Source organism: Oenanthe melanoleuca, chromosome 26, assembly GCF_029582105.1.
Source record: "Oenanthe melanoleuca isolate GR-GAL-2019-014 chromosome 26, OMel1.0, whole genome shotgun sequence".
Lineage (NCBI taxonomy): Eukaryota > Metazoa > Chordata > Aves > Passeriformes > Muscicapidae > Oenanthe > Oenanthe melanoleuca.
Genome location: NC_079359.1, coordinates 304060 through 322756, shown reverse-complemented (window position 1 = coordinate 322756; position 18697 = coordinate 304060). Strand labels below are relative to the sequence as shown.

Below are 18697 nucleotides of genomic sequence, written 5' to 3'. Positions count from 1 at the left end.
GAAAGGAAGATCAAACATGAGACTCTGCCCAGTTGGAGTAGTGAGAGCTGCCCTCGTCTCTTCACTGCCCAGCCCAGGGAGAGCCTGGAACAAGCCCAGGGCAGTCCATGGGCTGTCAGCCGGGTTTTATGGACAGGACCACCAAACAAACCACCAGGCTGACAGAGAAGTTCAGTATCCTGGATGCAAAGCTCTGACACCCGGCCTGAGCATTTCACTGCAACACCAAAATCTAGCTGTGATCCCTCCTGCAGACACCATCCCCTCACAGGGCTGGCACTGCTGCCTGCACTGCTGACCCTCGCTCTCATCCTGAGTTTCACCCCGAGCCAGAGGTCTCCTGCCCAGCCCCACATCACAGCCACATCCACATGAACATGGTGCTTGTCACCTCTTCCCTTCCCCTCCCCATTAGAGCAGGACTCAGAGTACTCAGACTCCTGTCTTTGTGTAAAAACAACCCAGTAACAGAGAAAAGCCCACAAAACGACCACAGCAGACCCTCCAGCATTCTGCCCACTGTGATGGGTCTTCTAAACAAATTCACTGCCTTCCACAGTCTATAAATATCAGCCTTTTCAGTGCCACCACTTTGGGGCTAAGCTGTAATGCAATATTCTGTGTGGGCTCTTGGACAAAAGGACAGCACCCCACCAGCACCAGCTTTCTGTCACTGCAGTTTTCTGAAGTATAATTGGATTATAACCATGTGTGAGTTTCTAGTCCCTGTTTCTGCCAGGCTGGGGAAGTTGCTCTCTGATCTGCACACCAGGAATAGGAAGGAAAGAGCAGAATGAGCTGAGCTGGCTGGAGGGGAGGGGGTGGCTGGGGGCTCTGGCTATGTGGAAAGGACTTTGTTAGATAATGGGATTTACAATCCCAGTAATTAATCAGGTATATCACAAAAGTGCTGACAATGAGAGGTTACTAAATGCCTCCTCACCTCCATGGTGTGGAAGGACCAGCCAGGGACCGCATGGGGAAGAGGGAACTGCCAGGCAAGGCTGGTCTTCACCAGCTGTCAGTCACCAATTTTAGGGATGAAGGGAGGAAAGCTGAGAGCCCAGGGCAGCTCATGCACTAGCTCCCCCTGTCCCACAGCCACAGAGACACAGATACCTGTGAGAAGAGAGAAGGGAGAGCCCTCGCCAAATGACTGCAAAGGGCTGTCTGAGCTTGGGCACTGGTACCCCGTGGTGGCCATCACCGTCCCAGGAAGAGTATTCCCACTGTCTCCCAGACCACTGCCTGCAGGTCCCCGGGCACCTGTGGGGTCTGCACGGCTTCCTCCCCATGGCTGGGACCCTCCCGGCCGGCCGATCTCGGTGTGATGCCCGCTCCTGCCCGCACTGGGCAGGCACAGCCCTGCGCTTCCCACCCAGCACTGACATCTGGCGGGGGCGAGCGCGGGCGGGGCCGGCCCCGACTGCCGCATCCCGCATCCTGCATCCCGCACCCTGCATCCCGCACCCCGCATCCCTCATCCCGCACCCTGCATCCCTCATCCCGCACCCTGCATCCCGCACCCTGCATGCCGCACCCCGCATCCCGCATCCTGCACCCTGCACCCTGCATCCCGCATCCCGCATCCTGCACCCTGCATCCCGCACCCCGCATCCCTCATCCCGCACCCTGCATCCCGCATCCCGCATCCCGCACCCTGCACCCTGCACCCTGCATCCCGCATCCCGCATCCTGCACCCTGCATCCCGCACCCCGCATCCCTCATCCCGCACCCTGCATCCCGCACCCTGCATCCCGCACCCCGAATCCCTCATCCCGCACCCTGCATCCCTCATCCCGCATCCTGCATCCCGCATCCCGCACCCTGCATCCCTCATCCCGCACCCTGCATCCTGCACCCCGCATCCCTCACCCCGCATCCCTCATCCCTCATCCCGCACCCTGCACCCCGCATCCCGCACCCCGAATCCCTCATCCCGCACCCTGCATCCCTCATCCCGCACCCTGCATCCCGCATCCCGCACCCTGCATCCTGCACCCCGCATCCCTCATCCCGCACCCTGTATCCCGCATCCCGCATCCCGCACCCCGCACCCTGCATCCTGCACCTCGCATCCCTCATCCCGCACCCTGCATCCCGAACCCTGCATCCCTCATCCCGCACCCTGCATCCCTCATCCTGCACCCTGCATCCCTCACCCCGCATCCCTCATCCCGCACCCTGCATCCCGCACCCTGCATCCCGCATCCCGCATCCCGCACCCTGCATCCCGCACCCTGCATCCCGCATCCTTCATCCCTCATCCCGCACCCCGCACCCCGCATCCCGAACCCTGCATCCCGCATCCCGCACCCCGCATCCCGAACAATGCATCCCGCACCCTGCATCCCGAATCCCACATCCCGCTGAGTCCCTGCTCCGGGCCTGGCCCGACGGGGCGGCCGCCAGCGGCGGCTCCGCATCCCCGCGGATGCGAGCGCGGCGGTGGGAGGGCCCCGGTGCGGGGCGGCGGCGGGGGCAGGAGCCCGGAGGGGGCAGGAGCCGGGAGAGGACAGGATCCCGGAGGGAGTAGGAACCCGGGGGATCCAGGAGCCCCGAGGGGGCAGGAGCCCCGAAGGGACAACAGCTCGGAGGAGGCAGGAGCCCGGGAGATCCAGCAGCCCGCAGGGGGCAGGAGCCCGGAGGGGGCAGCAGCCCGCAGGGGGCTGTCCGACTTGCCCTCGGGGAGGCGGGGGTCGGTCCGGCCGGAGCGGCGGCTCCGCGTCTCTGACTCTGCCCAATGAGAGCCCGCAGCTCGCCGGGCGCCGGCAATATTTGGCCGCGGCCCCCGCGCTCCCATCCCCAGAGCGCGCTCGCCCTCCGCGCACGGACCTCCATGGCCCGGCCCGGCCCCGCGCCGCTCGGGGGGTGCGGGCCCCGCTGAGCGCCCCGCGGCCCGGGGAGCCCCCCGCAGCAGCAGCAGCATGAGCCCGGGCGCGGGGGCCCAGTCGGGGCTCTCTCGGCAGCGCGGAGCCGGCGGACGCGCCGCGGGCCCGTAACGGGCAGTGCCCCGAGGGGAGCGCGGGCAGGACCCCCTTCCCCCGTCATTTCTCCGTCTGGACCCCGCCCCGGAGAGATATGCTCAGCTCAAACCGCCTGGAAGCGTCTCCTGGGATTGCCGTGGCCCCCGGGCGTGCGGAGTGCGGAGCCTTCCCTCGGACGGCGGGCGCGGCCCCCCGGCTTTGCCTTCCCCTCGTCCTCCTGCTGCTCGCCCTGACGCCCTGCGCCGACTCCTCGTGGTGGTGAGTGAGGGAGTGAGTGAGTGGTGGCTAGTCCCCGGCCGGCGCTGCGCGGGGCGCGGTCCCGGGACGGGGAGTTGGAGACGGGCATGGAGATGGGGATGAGAACGGGGTTAGGGTGGGGACGCGGATGGGGATGGGAAAGGCCGACTAGGGGTCGGGGCAGCGGCGGCAGGAGCGCAACGAGCCCCGCAGCCCGGAGCCGGCGCCCCGCGCCCGACGTGGGGGCGGCCGGGGCTGTGCCGGCTCCACCTGCGCGGCTCCGGCGCCGTCCCGGGCTCCCAGGGCAGAGCGGCGGAGAGGAGCCGCCCCGGGCCCGGTACGGAGGCTTTCCTCGGTCACCGCGGCGGTCACGGGCACCCCGCGGCCCGAATATGCCGCCGCTCCTTCCCCGGAGAGGGACTTGCAGCGGGGAGATCTGGTTCTGCCGGGGAGCCGAACCCCGTGCGCTGCGACACCTCTGACAGCATCGCTCCCCAAGCACGGCGGGGATGAGCAGGATGAGCCACTCGGTCCGGCTCGGACCGGGGCAGCGGCAGCAGCTTGGATCCCCCGATCCACCCCTATCCCGCCGGAGCTCTCGTCCCCGCGGGCTGCCGTGCTGCCTGCACTGTTATATTGCTTTACTCCTCGGAAGCGAAGTTGTTGATGTCCCCCTTCCTTTAGATAAGATGAGACTTTGTAACAGACAGAAATTACTGTAACAAAAACCTCCTGGAAATTAGTGTCCTCCTGCCCCGGTTCGTGTAACAATGAAAATTCATCTAAGCAGAATGACAGTAAACAAGGATCGAGAAGTTTTCCAAGCGACCCTGTGCTGTATCAGTAGTTCAGCAACACTGGAGAAAAAAAAATAGTCGGCTGCAGAAAAGTTCTCAGTGTCCCCCACCCTATAAAAGTCTTCTCTAATCTTGTGGAAAACAGCGTTTTCCATGCCAATCTCATCATCATCAACAGATCAAGGCGGATGAGACAAAACTTAACCAAGTTCAACCCATCTGCCACTGAAAGAAAACTGCAGTTTCTGGAAATTCTCAGCTACCGTGGAGCGCTCTGTAAGGGGCCGGGAGCACTTAAGAGTCGTGCCGATAGCACAAGTATTGGCGGTGTTTGAGAGAACGTCTGGGCGTGCGGCAGCCCCGGCCGGGCTGGCATCCCCAGAATGGCGAGAGCAGGGGGAGAAGGGCGGCTGGGAAAGCTGCGGGCCAGGAGGAGCGGGGAGCCCAGGGCACAGGCTGCGAGGGCAGCTGCTGGCAACCAAGAGCACGAGCAGCTTCTTCAACAGATGAGAAAATGCTTTGAGGGGCAAATGGGAAGCAAAAAAGCAACGCTGTTCACAGCCCTGGTCAGCTGAGGGGAGGTGGAATCACTGGGAGAGAAAATGAGTCAGCGCTCAGTGCTGGGGAGTCTCAGGTTGATACAAGCACTGACCTGGCTTCCAGAGCCGGCTCTGCCCCAGCCCAGCACGGCAGGTGAAGGCAGGACGGCTTCTGGGGGCAAGGTGAGGTTACTAAAATGTGAAAAGCTGAGGAAGTAAAGGAGGGAAGGAAGGAGGGAAGGAAGGAGGGAAGGAAGGAAGGAAGGAAGGAAGGAAGGAAGGAAGGAAGGAAGGAAGGAAGGAAGGAAGGAAGGAAGGAAGGAAGGAAGGAAGGAAGGAAGGAAGGAAGGAAGGAAGGAAGGAAGGAAGGAAGGAAGGAAGGAAGGAAGGAAGGAAGGAAGGAAGGAAGGAAGAGTGGAGAAGTTGGATTATTTCCATTATTGCGGAGGCTGGAGAAAGAGAGGATGGTTAGAGCTGAGGTGTGGGTACATGCGATAACACGGCTGGGAAAAAGGAGGAATGGAGCAGTCACAGCATCATCTGCTTGGAGGTGGGCAGTTCTGGTAACACACGTGGATGCTGCCTGAAGGGTGAAAATTCCTTCTTTAGGAGGAGTGCTAAATCTGCCTATTTCCCTTGCTGCCGTACCCTGCTCTCCCCGCAGCGGCTCCGCCGCGGTCTGCCCTCATTCCAAGTGCGTGTCGCTTCCCAGCAAGCGGGAGGAAAACCAGCCATGTTTTAAGCCTCGGTAGCTGTGGCTTGTTTGGAGGAAGCTGGATTTAGCTCCCACAGCAGTTTGTGCTCTCAGCTCGCAGGCCGGTCCCCGGCTGGCAGCTCGAGGGAGAGGAGAGCAGGGCAGGGCAGCCCCACGGCCCCGGGGCAGCCGGCACGATGCCTTGGGACATTTCTGCCAAGCAGCACTGGTCCCAAGGACCTTAAATATGTGACTTCTAAAACAAACAAAAAAAAAATTTAGAAACGGAATATATTACACTCTCAAGATTCACACTTTCAATTGAACTTTCTCTTCTGGAAAGCAGAACATTCCTAAGAAAAGCCTAAATTGAACCGAGTGCTGTTGTGCTGGATGTGTCAGTCCTGATAAAATAGCATGTTTAGATGAAATTGTGTTTTACTGAAAATGGTTTCAGCCAGCTGCGGTTTGGGAAAAAATTTGTTCAGTGATTTGCATAGGTTTCCAAGCTCATCTTTAGCACCACTGATATTACAGTAAATACATTTGGTGGTGCATCATCGTTCCTTATTTTAATTATTATTGCCAAATTCTTCTAGGGATTCACACACAATAAACTTGTGGAACTAGAGGAAATGCTTCTCATTTTCAGAGTCAACTTTTTAAGTAGTTTAATAGGAAAAACTGGGTCCCCTCTGATCACAGTACATGGAAAGGAAATATCAACCAAATGTTTCTTCTAAACAACTGCAAATTATTAATTTTCAGTGACGTCAGGCATGGCCCAACAGCCTCACATAAAGGCCAGGAATTGGTGAACTTTGGCATCCAAAAGAGTGGCTTGGGTGGGTGGGTGTGTGCGTGTGCACGTGCTCAGAGCACGGGCACAGGGGACAGGTTGGGGACACTGTGGTTTTGGCCAGCGTGGTTGTGGCCGGGCTCCGCGGCCACCGGGACTAACAGGGACAGCGGAGTGACTGTGGGGAGCAGCACCCTCGCAGAAAGGCTTCCAAACTCCAAAGTGTTACTTAGCAACAAAATACCAGCTGAAACACGGACAGAAATTAAGAAGGAATGCAACGGGAAAATCCCTAAATCCCGTTTACACTTGCGTGCGCTCGGCAGCGAGAGCAGCATCGTCGGGGGATGGCCGCTGGCAGGGCTGTGCCCCGCCCGGCCCCGAAAGTGGCCTCCGAAATTCCTCTGGAAAGATTCGGGAGATTAGACAAATGTTGCTTATAAACATAAACTGTGCAATAAACAAACTTGCTGTAAATAACTAAGTAGGTTTTAGTTGCTATTCGGAGCCCAGCGAGCTGTTCTGGTTTGGAAAGCCATTCTGAAATTAAAAGTTTGGTTAAAGAAAAATGCACACAAAGCCCTGTGTGTCCCCCTGCATCCCACCCTCACACACCCCCACACTCCTGCGACCCACACAGACTCCCCCCAGGTCCCCAGCTCACCAAATCCTTGTTAGTTAACTTGTTTATTGCTAACCACAGCCCTTGGAAACTACAAATATTTAATTTCATCTGGCATTGGAACAGATGGGAGGCATCAGGCTCCTAAAGAGATAAAAGAAATCTGTGGAAGGAAGAGAATCGCAAGTTTGGGTGTGGGTTGGAGAGGTTGTGGGAGCGTGGCAGCCACATGGGGCAGCCCATGGTGCTGCCAGGATATGGGGGCTCCAGGAGAGCTGCTGTGTGTGATGCCCATATGGGGATCTTGAGGAATGACCAGTCTGGAGTCAGGCATACATCATGGTCCAGCTCCCTCCTCGGCCAGGGAAAGAGGAGTGTGTTTATGGGCATGGAAACCATACCCAGGGCAAATCATGAAGCAGGAGTGCCCACGGCTCTGTCTGTGCCAGAGCAACCCCTGGACATGGTGCCAGGCTCTGGACAAGGGTTTGGCAAGGACACCCCCACTGCAGATGGAGAAGGGCACATTCCCACCACGATGGCCTCTTGGCTGTGCTCCCATCAGTGTTCCTCTCCAGGATTTGCCATGTGTTTCCACTGTGACACCACAGAGGTCCAGGTATAGTGGATGGGCACAAGGAGTGATGGAAAAATGGAGTTACACATGTGTGTGGATCTAGGGTATAGGATACAGGAGAGAGAGGCTCATTGAAGCAGGCATCATGCTAAGGTGTGTGGGAGGGGAAATAGCATAAATAGGAATGTTTGACGTGAAGCCAAGGGTAAGACAGCTGCACGGAGGAGCTCCAGAGACGCCGTGGAACCCTGGGGCGCGGGGGCGCCGCTCCTCCCCTCCATTCCAGTCTCAGCTGGGCAGACCTGCAGCAGCCTCCCCAAAGGAGGGCTTTGCCAGCAGAGGGTCTCTCAGGCTGCCTGGGGGCTCTGGGGGCTGTGTCCCTGTGGCTGTGATCCCATCCTGTGCTGTGAATGAGCCATTGCCTCTTCCACCAGCGCTCCGGCATCACCCTTTGTGTCTCGGCACTGCTGCAGATACAGAACACAGAACCACAGAATCACAGAATCACAGAATCACAGACTGGGCTGGATGGGACCCTAAAGCAGCCAGTTCCAGCTCCCCCTGCCATGGGCAGGGACAGGGGACAAAGCTGCAGGAGCAGAGCTTGCCGTGTCCGAGGGGAGAGGACGTGCAGTGCTCAGGACACAGAGATCCCTGCTGCTGTCAGAGCTGTGCAGAGCTGTGCAGAGCTGTGCAGAGCACTTTGCATGGCAATAAAAGCACGAGGTCAGTGACCAGGAAGTCTTTATCCCGAGGCGCTCCCCAGCTCCGGCTGTCCAGGCAGCCATGCTGTGAAAAATAAGTTTTAAAGTAATGTCAGGCTGATGGAGAATGAACCCCGTGGCCTTTGCAGCAGCCCTGGTGTTCTTGGTTAGGGTGGATGGAACAGATGGGTTCTCTCAGTCACTCTGCGCCGTTATATTAATCCTAACTGTGCTGCTTAGTCCATTTTTCATTAGGGTCACTTTCACCTATGGGAAATCTTTCTTAGAAAGAAATGCAGAAGCAAAAAATCCTTCCGTTCTTCCAAACTCATTAGCTTTTACTATTACCAAAAGTGATTTCAGCAGTGCCATGAAGAGATCTGTGCTGGGCCAGAGCCCATGGAAACACAGCTTTTTCTTAGAGCAGCTCACACCCAACACACAGGATGTGCCATGGAAAAGAGAATTGTACATCCAGCTTTATTACCAGAGGCTGTCTTACCTCCCACCTTTTACCAAAGGACTTTGACATCTGGGGAGAAAAAAATTTATTCTTAAGGCTAAAGCCATTGTCAATATGGCATATTTTTAATGAGCAATTATTTTGTATTTATGCACCACTAACAATGTCCGTGAGGAACAGCTTTCATCCACTGCAGACCAAAGTTTTCAGACTTCAGTTTTCAGACTGCTGTTACAAAAAGCCTCCCACATCTGCACAGGACCACAGAGTTTGAGTCCTCCTCACAGAAAATTCATCCCAGTGACTGTACAGGGTGCAGAAAAATCACAGAGAGCCGGCTCTGACCAGGATCTGAAGGCAGACAACTTTAAAAGAGGGATGCACAAGAAAGAGAAAGATACCAGTGCAGAAAATGTCCCTTGAGTGACACTGGTAGTGGCTCAGCATTATGATATTAAAAATTATTGAAGTGAGACTAAAACTCTCAACATGCAGAGTAGTGGCTCTAAGTGAGGAAATTAGGACTATTAATCACTCAAAGGCGTTAACAATTCCAGCAGGCCAGGATGGCCCTGTTCCCAGTGAGGCTTAATAAAATACCCAGGGCTTGTAATACTAAAATAATATCTCAGATGTTTATAGCACCTTGCAACCCAAAGTGCTTGGCAGTTGGCTGTAAATCGTCTGCCACAGCAGGGAGAGCAGAGGAAGGAAGGTGCAGCATCCTTGGGAAGTATGCAAAGAACTCCAGGAGGTGAAGTGCTGCCAGGCATGATGGAATTTGCTCTTTAGCAGGCAAAGAGGCAGGGATGTTGGATTTGATCCAGTCTGAACTAGCTGTCTCTGTCAGCTGCCTGTGGCTTCCCAGTCAGATGGGCACCAGGAGATGCCAGCCCCTGGGCTCTGTGGGGCAGGATGGGCCCCAGGAGATGCCAGTCCCTGGGCTCTGTGGGGCAGGATGGGCACCAGGAGATGCCAGTCCCGGGTCTCCGTGGGCAGCACGGGAGCAGGACCCACCCAGCACAGAGCCGAGCAAGGTGGCGAGCACAGCCTGCACCCTGCCAAGTCAATAGATGCGTCTGCCTCTGGTTTGCATGTTTATCTTAGAAGCAATTTAGGTTTCTCCTTGTTTACAAGAGCCAAAGTCAGCAGGCTCTCCACAAGAACAACAGCTTGGAAGGCAGCGCGTGACGGGTGTCTCCTGTTCCCCCAAGCATCGGCGCTGGCCGAGGTTGGGACGAGCCTCTGGCTGCATCTCTGCGGCTTCCAGGGATGAACAGAGCAGGGCTTGGCCCCTCAGCCTCCAAAGCACCTGCCCTTGGAGCATGAGGCCTCCATCCTCTGCTGTGGCTGCTGCCCTGGGAGGAGGCAGGGAAGGAGGGAGGGGTCAGCACACACAGCCCTGCAGAAAAGCCCCTCACACCCCGCTCCTGGCAGCCAGCTCAGGGAAATGGGAAATGCCCCTGGCTTGTGACTGCACACGGATCAGCAGGAGGAGACCTGCAGTGCCCTGCAGCCCAGGGCTCAGAGCGATTGTGCCAGCCCCCCACAGAGCTGCACAAACAGCTCTGCGCTCGGCAAAGGGCGATGCCAGGGCTTTCTGCACCCTCAGGAGGCAGCAGCAGATGGAATCCCATCAGACAGGGTGGGGGATTGTTATCCCCACATGCACTTAATTATCCACTCCCTTCTCCCTGCCTCCCAGCTCCTCCTCACTGCAGGCTCCCTCTTCTGCCTCTCCTCCCAGCCCTGAAGTCCGGCCCTGAGCAGCCTCCAGCATCCGAAGTTTTGTCTCACAGACTTTTCTGAACTCAGGGCTTGGGTTTTGTGGGATTTTTCAAGCTGGAAAAATGCAGATTCCCCCAGAGCACAGCACTGCAGAAGTGTGCCGCTTCCAGCATAGCTTCATTTGTTTGAAACCAAAGTTCTGATAAGGCAGCTGGGGACTTCTCAGAACATCCATTGTCCTTCCCATTACAGTGTTTTTAAAATGTCACAGAATTTGGGAAATAAAATTAGAAGGGATGCTTTCATCTATCCAAAATAAATGTTTGGGTTTTTTCCTTCCCAAAACTCTGTTTGGCAGAATTTTCGGATGTTTCTCGTCCTGCTCCATTTCAGAGTAACTGAACCCAACTTCAGCATTTCTCACCAAGTGGAAGCTTTCGTCTTTGCCGAGATCCTTTGCCTTTCCAGGACATGGGGGGAATTTTCCCCTCAGTTGTGTTAGATTTCAGTACATAAACTCTGATGGAATGCTGTAGGCACTGCTGTACATCCGCTGTCCCAGGCAAAGGGGAGATGCAGGCACTGACCCTGGCAGCTCGGGGTGCACATGGCGAGGTGCTGCTGCAGCACTTGGTGCCCTTCACTCTCCTTCCACTTTCTCCTGCTGATAATGTTTACTCTGATCTGGGTATTTGGCAGGAGAATTAAGGAGAAGTAATTAGCTTCCAGTGTGAAAAAGGGAGTGCCTAGTGTTTATCTTGTCTGGAGGGTTTCCCTTGATCTCAGTCTCCCAGGGGATGTGTTAGTGCTTTATCCATCACTCTCCAGCCCGGGAGGCAGCTCTGCTGCCAGCTGCTGTGTCCCAGCCCGCTGCACTGCACTGGACACCAGTGCCCCAGCCCCACAAGCTCCCTGGTGACGTGGCCCATCAGAGAACATTTCCCATTTCTAGCTTTCCCAGCATCACTTTTCTCCAGCAAAGAGGAGCTTTGGCTACTTCTGAAATCTCCATGCTGCAGCTTGCTGCCTCCTAGCATCTCACCACTGCTCTTGCCTGCACAGGCAGGGATAGCTCAGCCATGCCCATCCTGCTGGGCAGAAAGAATTTAGGGCTGGGGAGCTGACCATGCTTCCCCATAGGAGCTGTGCAGTCCCACTCGATGCCACTGTGCCATCATCCAGCTGTGGGATGCCCCTCTGCCCTGCCCTGGCCCCAAGCCCCCCACAGCCTGGGGCTGCTTTCACAGCCTGGGGTTACTCTAACAATCTGGGGCTGCTCTCACAGCCTGGCACGAGCAAGGCAGTGAAACATCCACGGTCGGCAGTGCTCAAGGAGCTCCTGTTGGCTTTTCTTTCCCAAACAGCTTCTGCTACTTCTGTGCCCCTCTGCTTCAGGATGAAAGGCTGGGGAGCATGCCTGTGACAATAATGCTCACTGCCCCTTGGAGTGTGGGCTTGCAAAGCCATGGGGAGCTGAGTTTATTATCCTCAGCTCCAGCCTGAGATGAACTTGTGCTTCTGCCAGCATTTAAACAAAATATTTTAAATGAGGGAACAGATCCCATTGCTTTCTGTGCTCGCAGGGTTTTCCTCAGCCTGGAAGCTCTCTCTGTGGTGGATAGAAGTGAGAGAACATGTCCAGAGAGAAACAATGAAATATTGTCCAAGCTTATTGCTTTTTATTATTACTGAAGGAAGGTTTTTGCTTCCAGTTTGGAGGTTAGGAAAAAATCTGAATATCACCCAAACCTCATCCCTTCCAGCCAGAATCCCAGCTCCGTGCTCTGCAGCAAAAGTCATGCTCAAGCACAAGCAGCCAGAGGGGTGAGCGGGTGGTCAGGCGGGAGCTGACTGGGATGGAAAATTCCATGTTGCTGCCATTGTCCGGGATGGTGTGAGAGTGCGGGGCAGAGCTCAGGGCCCTCCCTCCCCCGTGGCTGTGGAACACTGCCCATGGGCTCAGCCAGGCTCTGCTGGGCTGCTGTTGCCTTTCTGCTCCGAGTTCCTTCTCTCTCCCCACAGCTGCAGGGAGGGGACCAGGATCCAGGCAGGATCCAGGCAAGAGAGGAGCTACAGCATGGTTCTATTGCTTATGGAGCTTCAGGGCATGAGAATAAATGTTCAGGAGATGCACAGAGAGGAATGGACAGCTGGGGGATAACAGTGCGAGTGAGGAGTGCAGCACCAAGAGGTGAAGCCTGCTCCTCTTCCTCCCTCACCTGTGCATGGCACAGGTATCTGTGCCAGGGCATTCCTGATGAATGCAGGCAGGAGACAGGGCAGAAGCTGCCCGAGCCAGCCTGGCTCAGCTGGGCTCCATCCTGCTGTGCTCAGCAGGGCCGGGCGACAGTGCAGGGCTGGGACCTTGGGATGTGGCTGCGAGGGAGGTTTTGCACATCAGCAAGTTTCTCTGCTGCTGCCCCAGGAGTTGACACAGCCCAGGCTTATGGGAGGCATCCCATGATTCACAGCACCCCGAGCTGGCTGTCTGCTGGGGGAGACAGGCTCCACAGACTGCCTGCTCCTTCTGCAGCCGTGCACACGCTGAGAGCAGCTCTGCCTGCTCCTGGCTGCTGCATCTCGGGGTTATTGTATTGAACAAAAAAACAGTGATGGCTCAGCTATGCCCTGTCCCTGCACCCTGTTCCTGTGTCCTGCCTGTGTGAACCACAGCCCCAGGCAGCCCCATGCCAAGGGGTTGCTGCAGGGGGGCACATTGCTGTGTAGAGACACTCTGAGCAGAGCCTGCAGCAGCTCTGACACAGCTAGAAAGGAAAGAGGGAAAGCTAGACTTCAATAGAAGACCCACCAAGCAGGGTGAGGACCTAGAGTCACTTGGTTTGTTCAGCTGGAGAGGAGGAGACTGAAGTCAGACCTCCCTGGAGTCTGCAGCTTCCTCCTGAGGATGGTAGAGGGGCAGCTCTGACCTCTGCTCTCTGTGACCAGGGACTGGACTCAAGGCAATGCTTGGAGTGCTGTCAGAGGAGGTTTAGGCTGGATATTGGGAAAAGGATCTTCTCCTAGAAGGTGGTCGGGGCTCCCCAGTGCAGTGGTCATGGCCCCAAGGCTGCCAGAGCTCAAGAAGTGTTTAGACAATACTCTAAGTCACAGGGTGGGATTTTGGGGGAGTCCTGTGCAGGCCAGGAGTTGGACTGGATGATCCTTGTGTGTCCCATGGCACTGAGGGTGCTGAGGGGCTCTGTGGCAGGGCAGTGACGCGGTGCCGCTCTCCCCTGCAGGTACATCGGGGCCCTGGGCGCCAGGGTGATCTGTGACAACATCCCCGGGCTGGTGAACAAGCAGCGCCAGCTCTGCCAGCGCTACCCTGACATCATGCAGTCGGTCGGGGAGGGAGCCAAGGAGTGGATCCGGGAGTGCCAGCACCAATTCCGGCACCACCGCTGGAACTGCAGCACCCTGGACCGCGACCACACCGTCTTCGGCCGGGTCATGCTGCGAAGTAGGTTCTGCCTGTCCCCTTCCCACCACGGGTCTTGTCCTCCTGGAACAGTCTCTCCTCCCACTGGGCTGCCATGCCCAGTGGCTTGGATTACTCCCTGAGGGGAGCTTTGCCTTTCCTTGTAAATTAATCAAGTAATAATGGGAGCAGAGCACTGCATTTGGAATAGCTGCACCAGATGAGATGGAGCAGGGGGAGCACTGGGAGAGAAGGGGGAAGGAGGAGACACCTCCAGAGAACAGGCTCATATGTAAACAGTAATGGGATATATAAATATTTGGAGACCAGGGTTGGCCAGGACTCAGCAATTCACGTGGGAACTGGCTGTTCCCTCGCATGGCAAAGGAGGCAAGGCACAGATGCAGCCCCAGTCCTTGCTTCAGGCTCCCAGGTGGAGCAGGACCGTAGCTCTGGGGCAGGTGCCAGCCCTGCACAAAGAACTGCCTTGGAGAGACCTTCCCACCCCAGGTGAGGGACAGATACAGCACAACCTGGGATGCACCCAAGAAATGCACCCAAGGAACAGAGGAAAGGCAGGAGGGTACAGGGATGGGGTGGCCCCAGAGCAGGAGCAGCATCGTGGGCTGCAGCAGCCTGGCAGTGCTCTGGGAGCAAACAGGCCCTGGGAGCCCCGGCACAGGCAGCAGCACTGCAGGGCAGTTGCTGCTGCATCCCATGACGTGCCAGGAGCATCCAGCCATGTGGCCTCCAAATCAGCAGCGGCTGGGAGAGTCTTCCCAGCCGCAGCTCGTATGGAGGACACGTGAGCACACAGAAGGAGCTGGTGAGTGGGGGCTTGCTCTGAGCTGTCAGGGGGAAGGGGCAGCTGCCCGTGGGTGGACAAGCAGCAGAGCCACAGGCCAGAAGCCTGATCTGACTGCAGGGAAGGGGACTGGAATGCTGAATGCAGCATCCACCCTGCCATGTGCAGCCTGCCTGCTCAGCCTCCCTGTTCCCAGCACGGCACCTTTTCTCCCACTCGCATCCTCTCCTGGCAAAGGATGGGGAATGATGAAAGCTCCTCGCCACAGCCCCATCCTGCGAGGCCCAAAGAGAGCTCTGCAGCCTTTGAAGTTGCTTTCAAAGGCTCTCAAAATGAAGACTAACATGGTTTTGATTTGCAGCTTCTTTTACAACATTATAAAAACAGCTGCGAACTTGAACCAGAGACATAAAATAGCAGGCAGCAAGCTGTGCTGTGCCGGGCGAGCCGAGCCCGGGGGGCTGGGGCTGTGCCTGCGCCCTGCACGGCGCTGGGAGTGGGGACAGTGGCCCTGGCAGAAGGAGCTGGCTGGTCTCTGCACCCCGGGCATGTACCCTGAACATTGCAATGAGCAAGAAGGGCTCCAGGGAAGCCGAGGCTGGATGCTGTGGGCACCAGAGGTGGCTGGGCTTGGCTTGCCCGCTGGCAGGATGGTCTCGCTGCCCATGGCCCAGTACTCGGCACAGCCTGGCACACTCACTCCCCATGCCTGTCTCTGTCCCTGTCCCTGTCCCTGGCAGGCAGCAGGGAGGCCGCCTTTGTCTACGCCATCTCCTCGGCTGGGGTGGTCTATGCCATCACGCGCGCCTGCAGCCAGGGCGACCTCAAGGTCTGCAGCTGTGACCCACTCAAGAGGGGCCGCGCCAAGGACGAGCGTGGGGAGTTCGACTGGGGCGGCTGCAGCGACAACATCAACTACGGCATCCGCTTTGCCAAAGCTTTCGTGGATGCCAAGGAGAAAAAAGTGAAGGATGCCCGGGCACTGATGAACCTGCACAATAACCGCTGTGGGAGGATGGTGAGTGCAGCCCCGCAGCAGAGCCCAGCTCGCCCGTCCACCGTCCACTCGCCCTTCAGCAGGGACTGGGCAGCCAGAACAGCATGGCCAGAGGAACGGGACCTTGTACAGCTGGGAGGGCAGTTCCTGCTCTGGGCAAGGCTGGGTTCTGCCCTGCCTTCCCAGCGCTCCCCTGCCTTAGGGAATGGCCCCACGGGGATGGCAGCACATCCTCACCTTTGCCTTCTGTGTCCTCACAGATGTTGTCATCAGTGACCTCCACACACAGCCCCCAGCTCCCATCAGGAACCCCATCCTACACAGCCAAGGGCTGATAAGCTGCACCGGGAATGAGTAGACTCTGGTGCAGGATCTGATGCCCAGGGTGCCCACTGGTCCTTACCCATCCTTCTTCCCACAGGCTGTGAAGCGCTTCCTGAAGCTGGAGTGCAAATGCCACGGGGTCAGCGGCTCCTGCACACTAAGGACTTGTTGGCTGGCAATGTCAGATTTTCGAAAAACAGGGGATTACCTAAGGAAGAAATACAATGGGGCCATCCAGGTGACAATGAATCAGGATGGCACTGGCTTCACAGTGGCCAACAAGAACTTCAGGAAGCCCACAAAAACAGACCTGGTGTATTTTGAGAACTCACCTGATTACTGTGTGATGGACAAGTCAGCAGGTAAAACCCAGAGCTCCAGTCATTACCCAAAAGCATCTCTTCCTCTCTCCCCAACAGGGCAGCAGCTCCCAGCTAGCCCAGCCTGGGGGCTCAGCTCCCCACTCAACCCCAGTCTTTGGAGAGGGGGTAACCCAGACCCAGAGTCCCTACAGCACCTCACATCTGCACAGGCAGGGCTGAATTTGTCCAAAATCCCCAGGCTTTACACTAAGGCCCCAAACCCCTCATGTTTCTGTCATCACAGAAGTGGATGTGATGATAGCCTGTTCCATGCACAGAGGGGCTGCAGAGAGCCCATTCCTGTCTCCTGCTGCTCCCATGCTCTGGTAGCAGCCAACACAGGTTCTAGCAGTGAGTGTGGGAAGGGGCCATGCAGATTGCCATAGAAACCCAGAACGGTTTGGGCTGGAAGGGACGTGAAAGATCATCTCATTGCAACTCTCCGTCATGAGGGACATGAGAGACACCAAAGCTGCATCCCTGGCTGGGCTTGTGGCATCCCATGTCCATAAAGCACAGCAAATGCAGGCTTCAAATGGTGCCTTTGGGGACCCCAGTGCTGCATTGTGACAGGAACAGGACTGTGACAGGAACAGTGACAGGGACAGTGCAGTTACAGGGACAGTGCAGTCACAGGAACAGTGGAAGTGCAGTGACAGGAACAAGCAGTTTCCCTAGTAACGAATTGCACCAAGGTCCCCCTGCAGACAGAGGTCCCGTGCCAGCAGCAGCCCCGAGCGGGTGGGTGGGTGGGTAGGGCAGGCTGGCACGGTGGCCCCTGACCCGTGGGTAGGGCAGGCTGGCACGGTGCCCCCTGACCCGTGGGGAGGGGATGCTGGCATGGCGCCCCTGACCTGTGTCCCTCCCGCCAGGCTCCCTGGGCACGGCCGGCCGCGTCTGCAGCAAGGCGTCGCGCGGCACCGACGGCTGCGAGGTGATGTGCTGCGGGCGCGGCTATGACACCACACGCGTCACCCGCGTCACCAAGTGCGAGTGCAAGTTCCACTGGTGCTGCGCCGTGCGCTGCAAGGAGTGCCAGGACACTGTGGACGTGCACACCTGCAAAGCGCCCAAACGGGCCGAGTGGCTGGACCAGACCTGAGGAGACGGCGGCGCCGAGGGAAGGAGCCGCTACCACCCCCTTGCAGTGTTTTTAAACCCCCGTGCCCTGAGGGCCACGATGTTCTGGGAGCTGTAGTTCAACTGCATGGCTTTTATTTAATTAATTCTACGAAGCACTAAGGAAAGGACTGCAGTTCCCAGGAGGTACTGTGGGCCCTTCGGTGTGCTCAGCAAAACTAATCCCCGACCCAGCAGGAGGCTGCAACCCTCGGGACGGTGCCACCAGGTCGGGCTCGAGGACTGACAGTCAGGAGTGATGGCTGAGGAATCCTGCACCTGCCTGGAGAACCTACCTTACAAGACAGCTTCACCAGTGAAAACACTAGTTCAGAATAATCCGCTCTTGCAAAAGCATTCCTGCTTTTTCTTTTTTGCAAGGCCAGAGGAAGGGTGCTGTGAATCTGTAACACAGTTCCACGGTGCCTGTGTTTCCCTCGAGCAGACCTGGCACATCTCACTAACCCCACTGAGCAAGTCACCTCTGCATGAGGCTTGTCCCCATGTCCCCAGCACAGGGAGCAGGTGGAGCTGTGGCTTGGAACTGAACCCTGCAGGACTGCACAAAGTCCACCTCTAGATGCTGGTGGACACAAGGGCTTGAGAGAGCAAGTGAAACCTGAGAACTTCCTGGTAGGTTCTGAAGTCAATGATACAGCAGCATCTCTGTACAACTCACGTGTATGTTGTGTTTACTGCTTATTATTTTAAGTCAAAATTCATTATAAACCTGTATCAGAAAATTATGTCCTTTGCTTTTTGAATTCCTACACACTCAGCTGGGCACGTCCCCAGAGCAGGAAACAGCCTGCAGTGTTTCTCTTCCCCACTGTCTGCAGCTCCTGCTCTCCCAAAACTTTCTACAGAGCTGAGCATCCAAAGCCCCAGGGGAATCCATGCCCCATCCCCAAAAGTGTTCAAGGCCAGGTTGGACAGGGCTTAGACCAACCTGGTCGAGTGGAAGGTATCCCTGCCCATGGCAGGAAGTGGAACAAGGTAAGTTTTAAAGTCCTGTACCACCCAAACCATTCCATGGTAACACTGAGTCAAGCAGGAGATGCTAGACAAACTTCCAAATCTTTCCCATTAAAAAACCCCAAACGCTTGAAACAATCAACTAAAATTGAAGCTGATAAGAGGAGGGGAAGGCAGCTGCAGAGCAGCTGGTAGGTAAGTTACAGGGATCCACCCCTCATCTCTACAAATCTCCTTTTTTCTCCACCAATTTGAGCAAGCAGACATTACAAAAATGCTTTATTTAGTGTACAGATATTTTATAGGGTCTGGTCAAAAGGTCCCAATCCACACAAACAAATGCAATGTATAATAGCTGAACCTGGAAACTAAACTGACCCAGGTAAAAAAGAAAAATTGCCTTAATCATTGCAATTCCTGAGGCTGAGGGTGCTCCTGCAGCTCCCCCACCAGAGCTGCACATTGCCCCAGGCAGGCTGTGCCTCCTCCCTGAGCCAGGAAAAATGGGGTTCATTTTCCTAACACTGCTCAGCATTGTGCTGAGGAAGT

The 18697-nt window shown here is 56.6% G+C and overlaps 1 protein-coding gene across 1 annotated transcript; it reads left to right on the top strand.

The window, feature by feature from the left end:
• Positions 1-2744: 2744 nt before the first annotated feature.
• On the top strand, positions 2745-17919 carry WNT2B (Wnt family member 2B). Its single transcript, XM_056511210.1, has 5 exons — positions 2745-3246; positions 13388-13608; positions 15112-15389; positions 15790-16054; positions 16927-17919. Exons 1-5 carry the CDS (start codon positions 3083-3085, stop codon positions 17154-17156), a joined length of 1158 nt encoding a protein of 385 aa, XP_056367185.1. The 5' UTR covers positions 2745-3082; the 3' UTR covers positions 17157-17919.
• Positions 17920-18697: the final 778 nt, after the last annotated feature.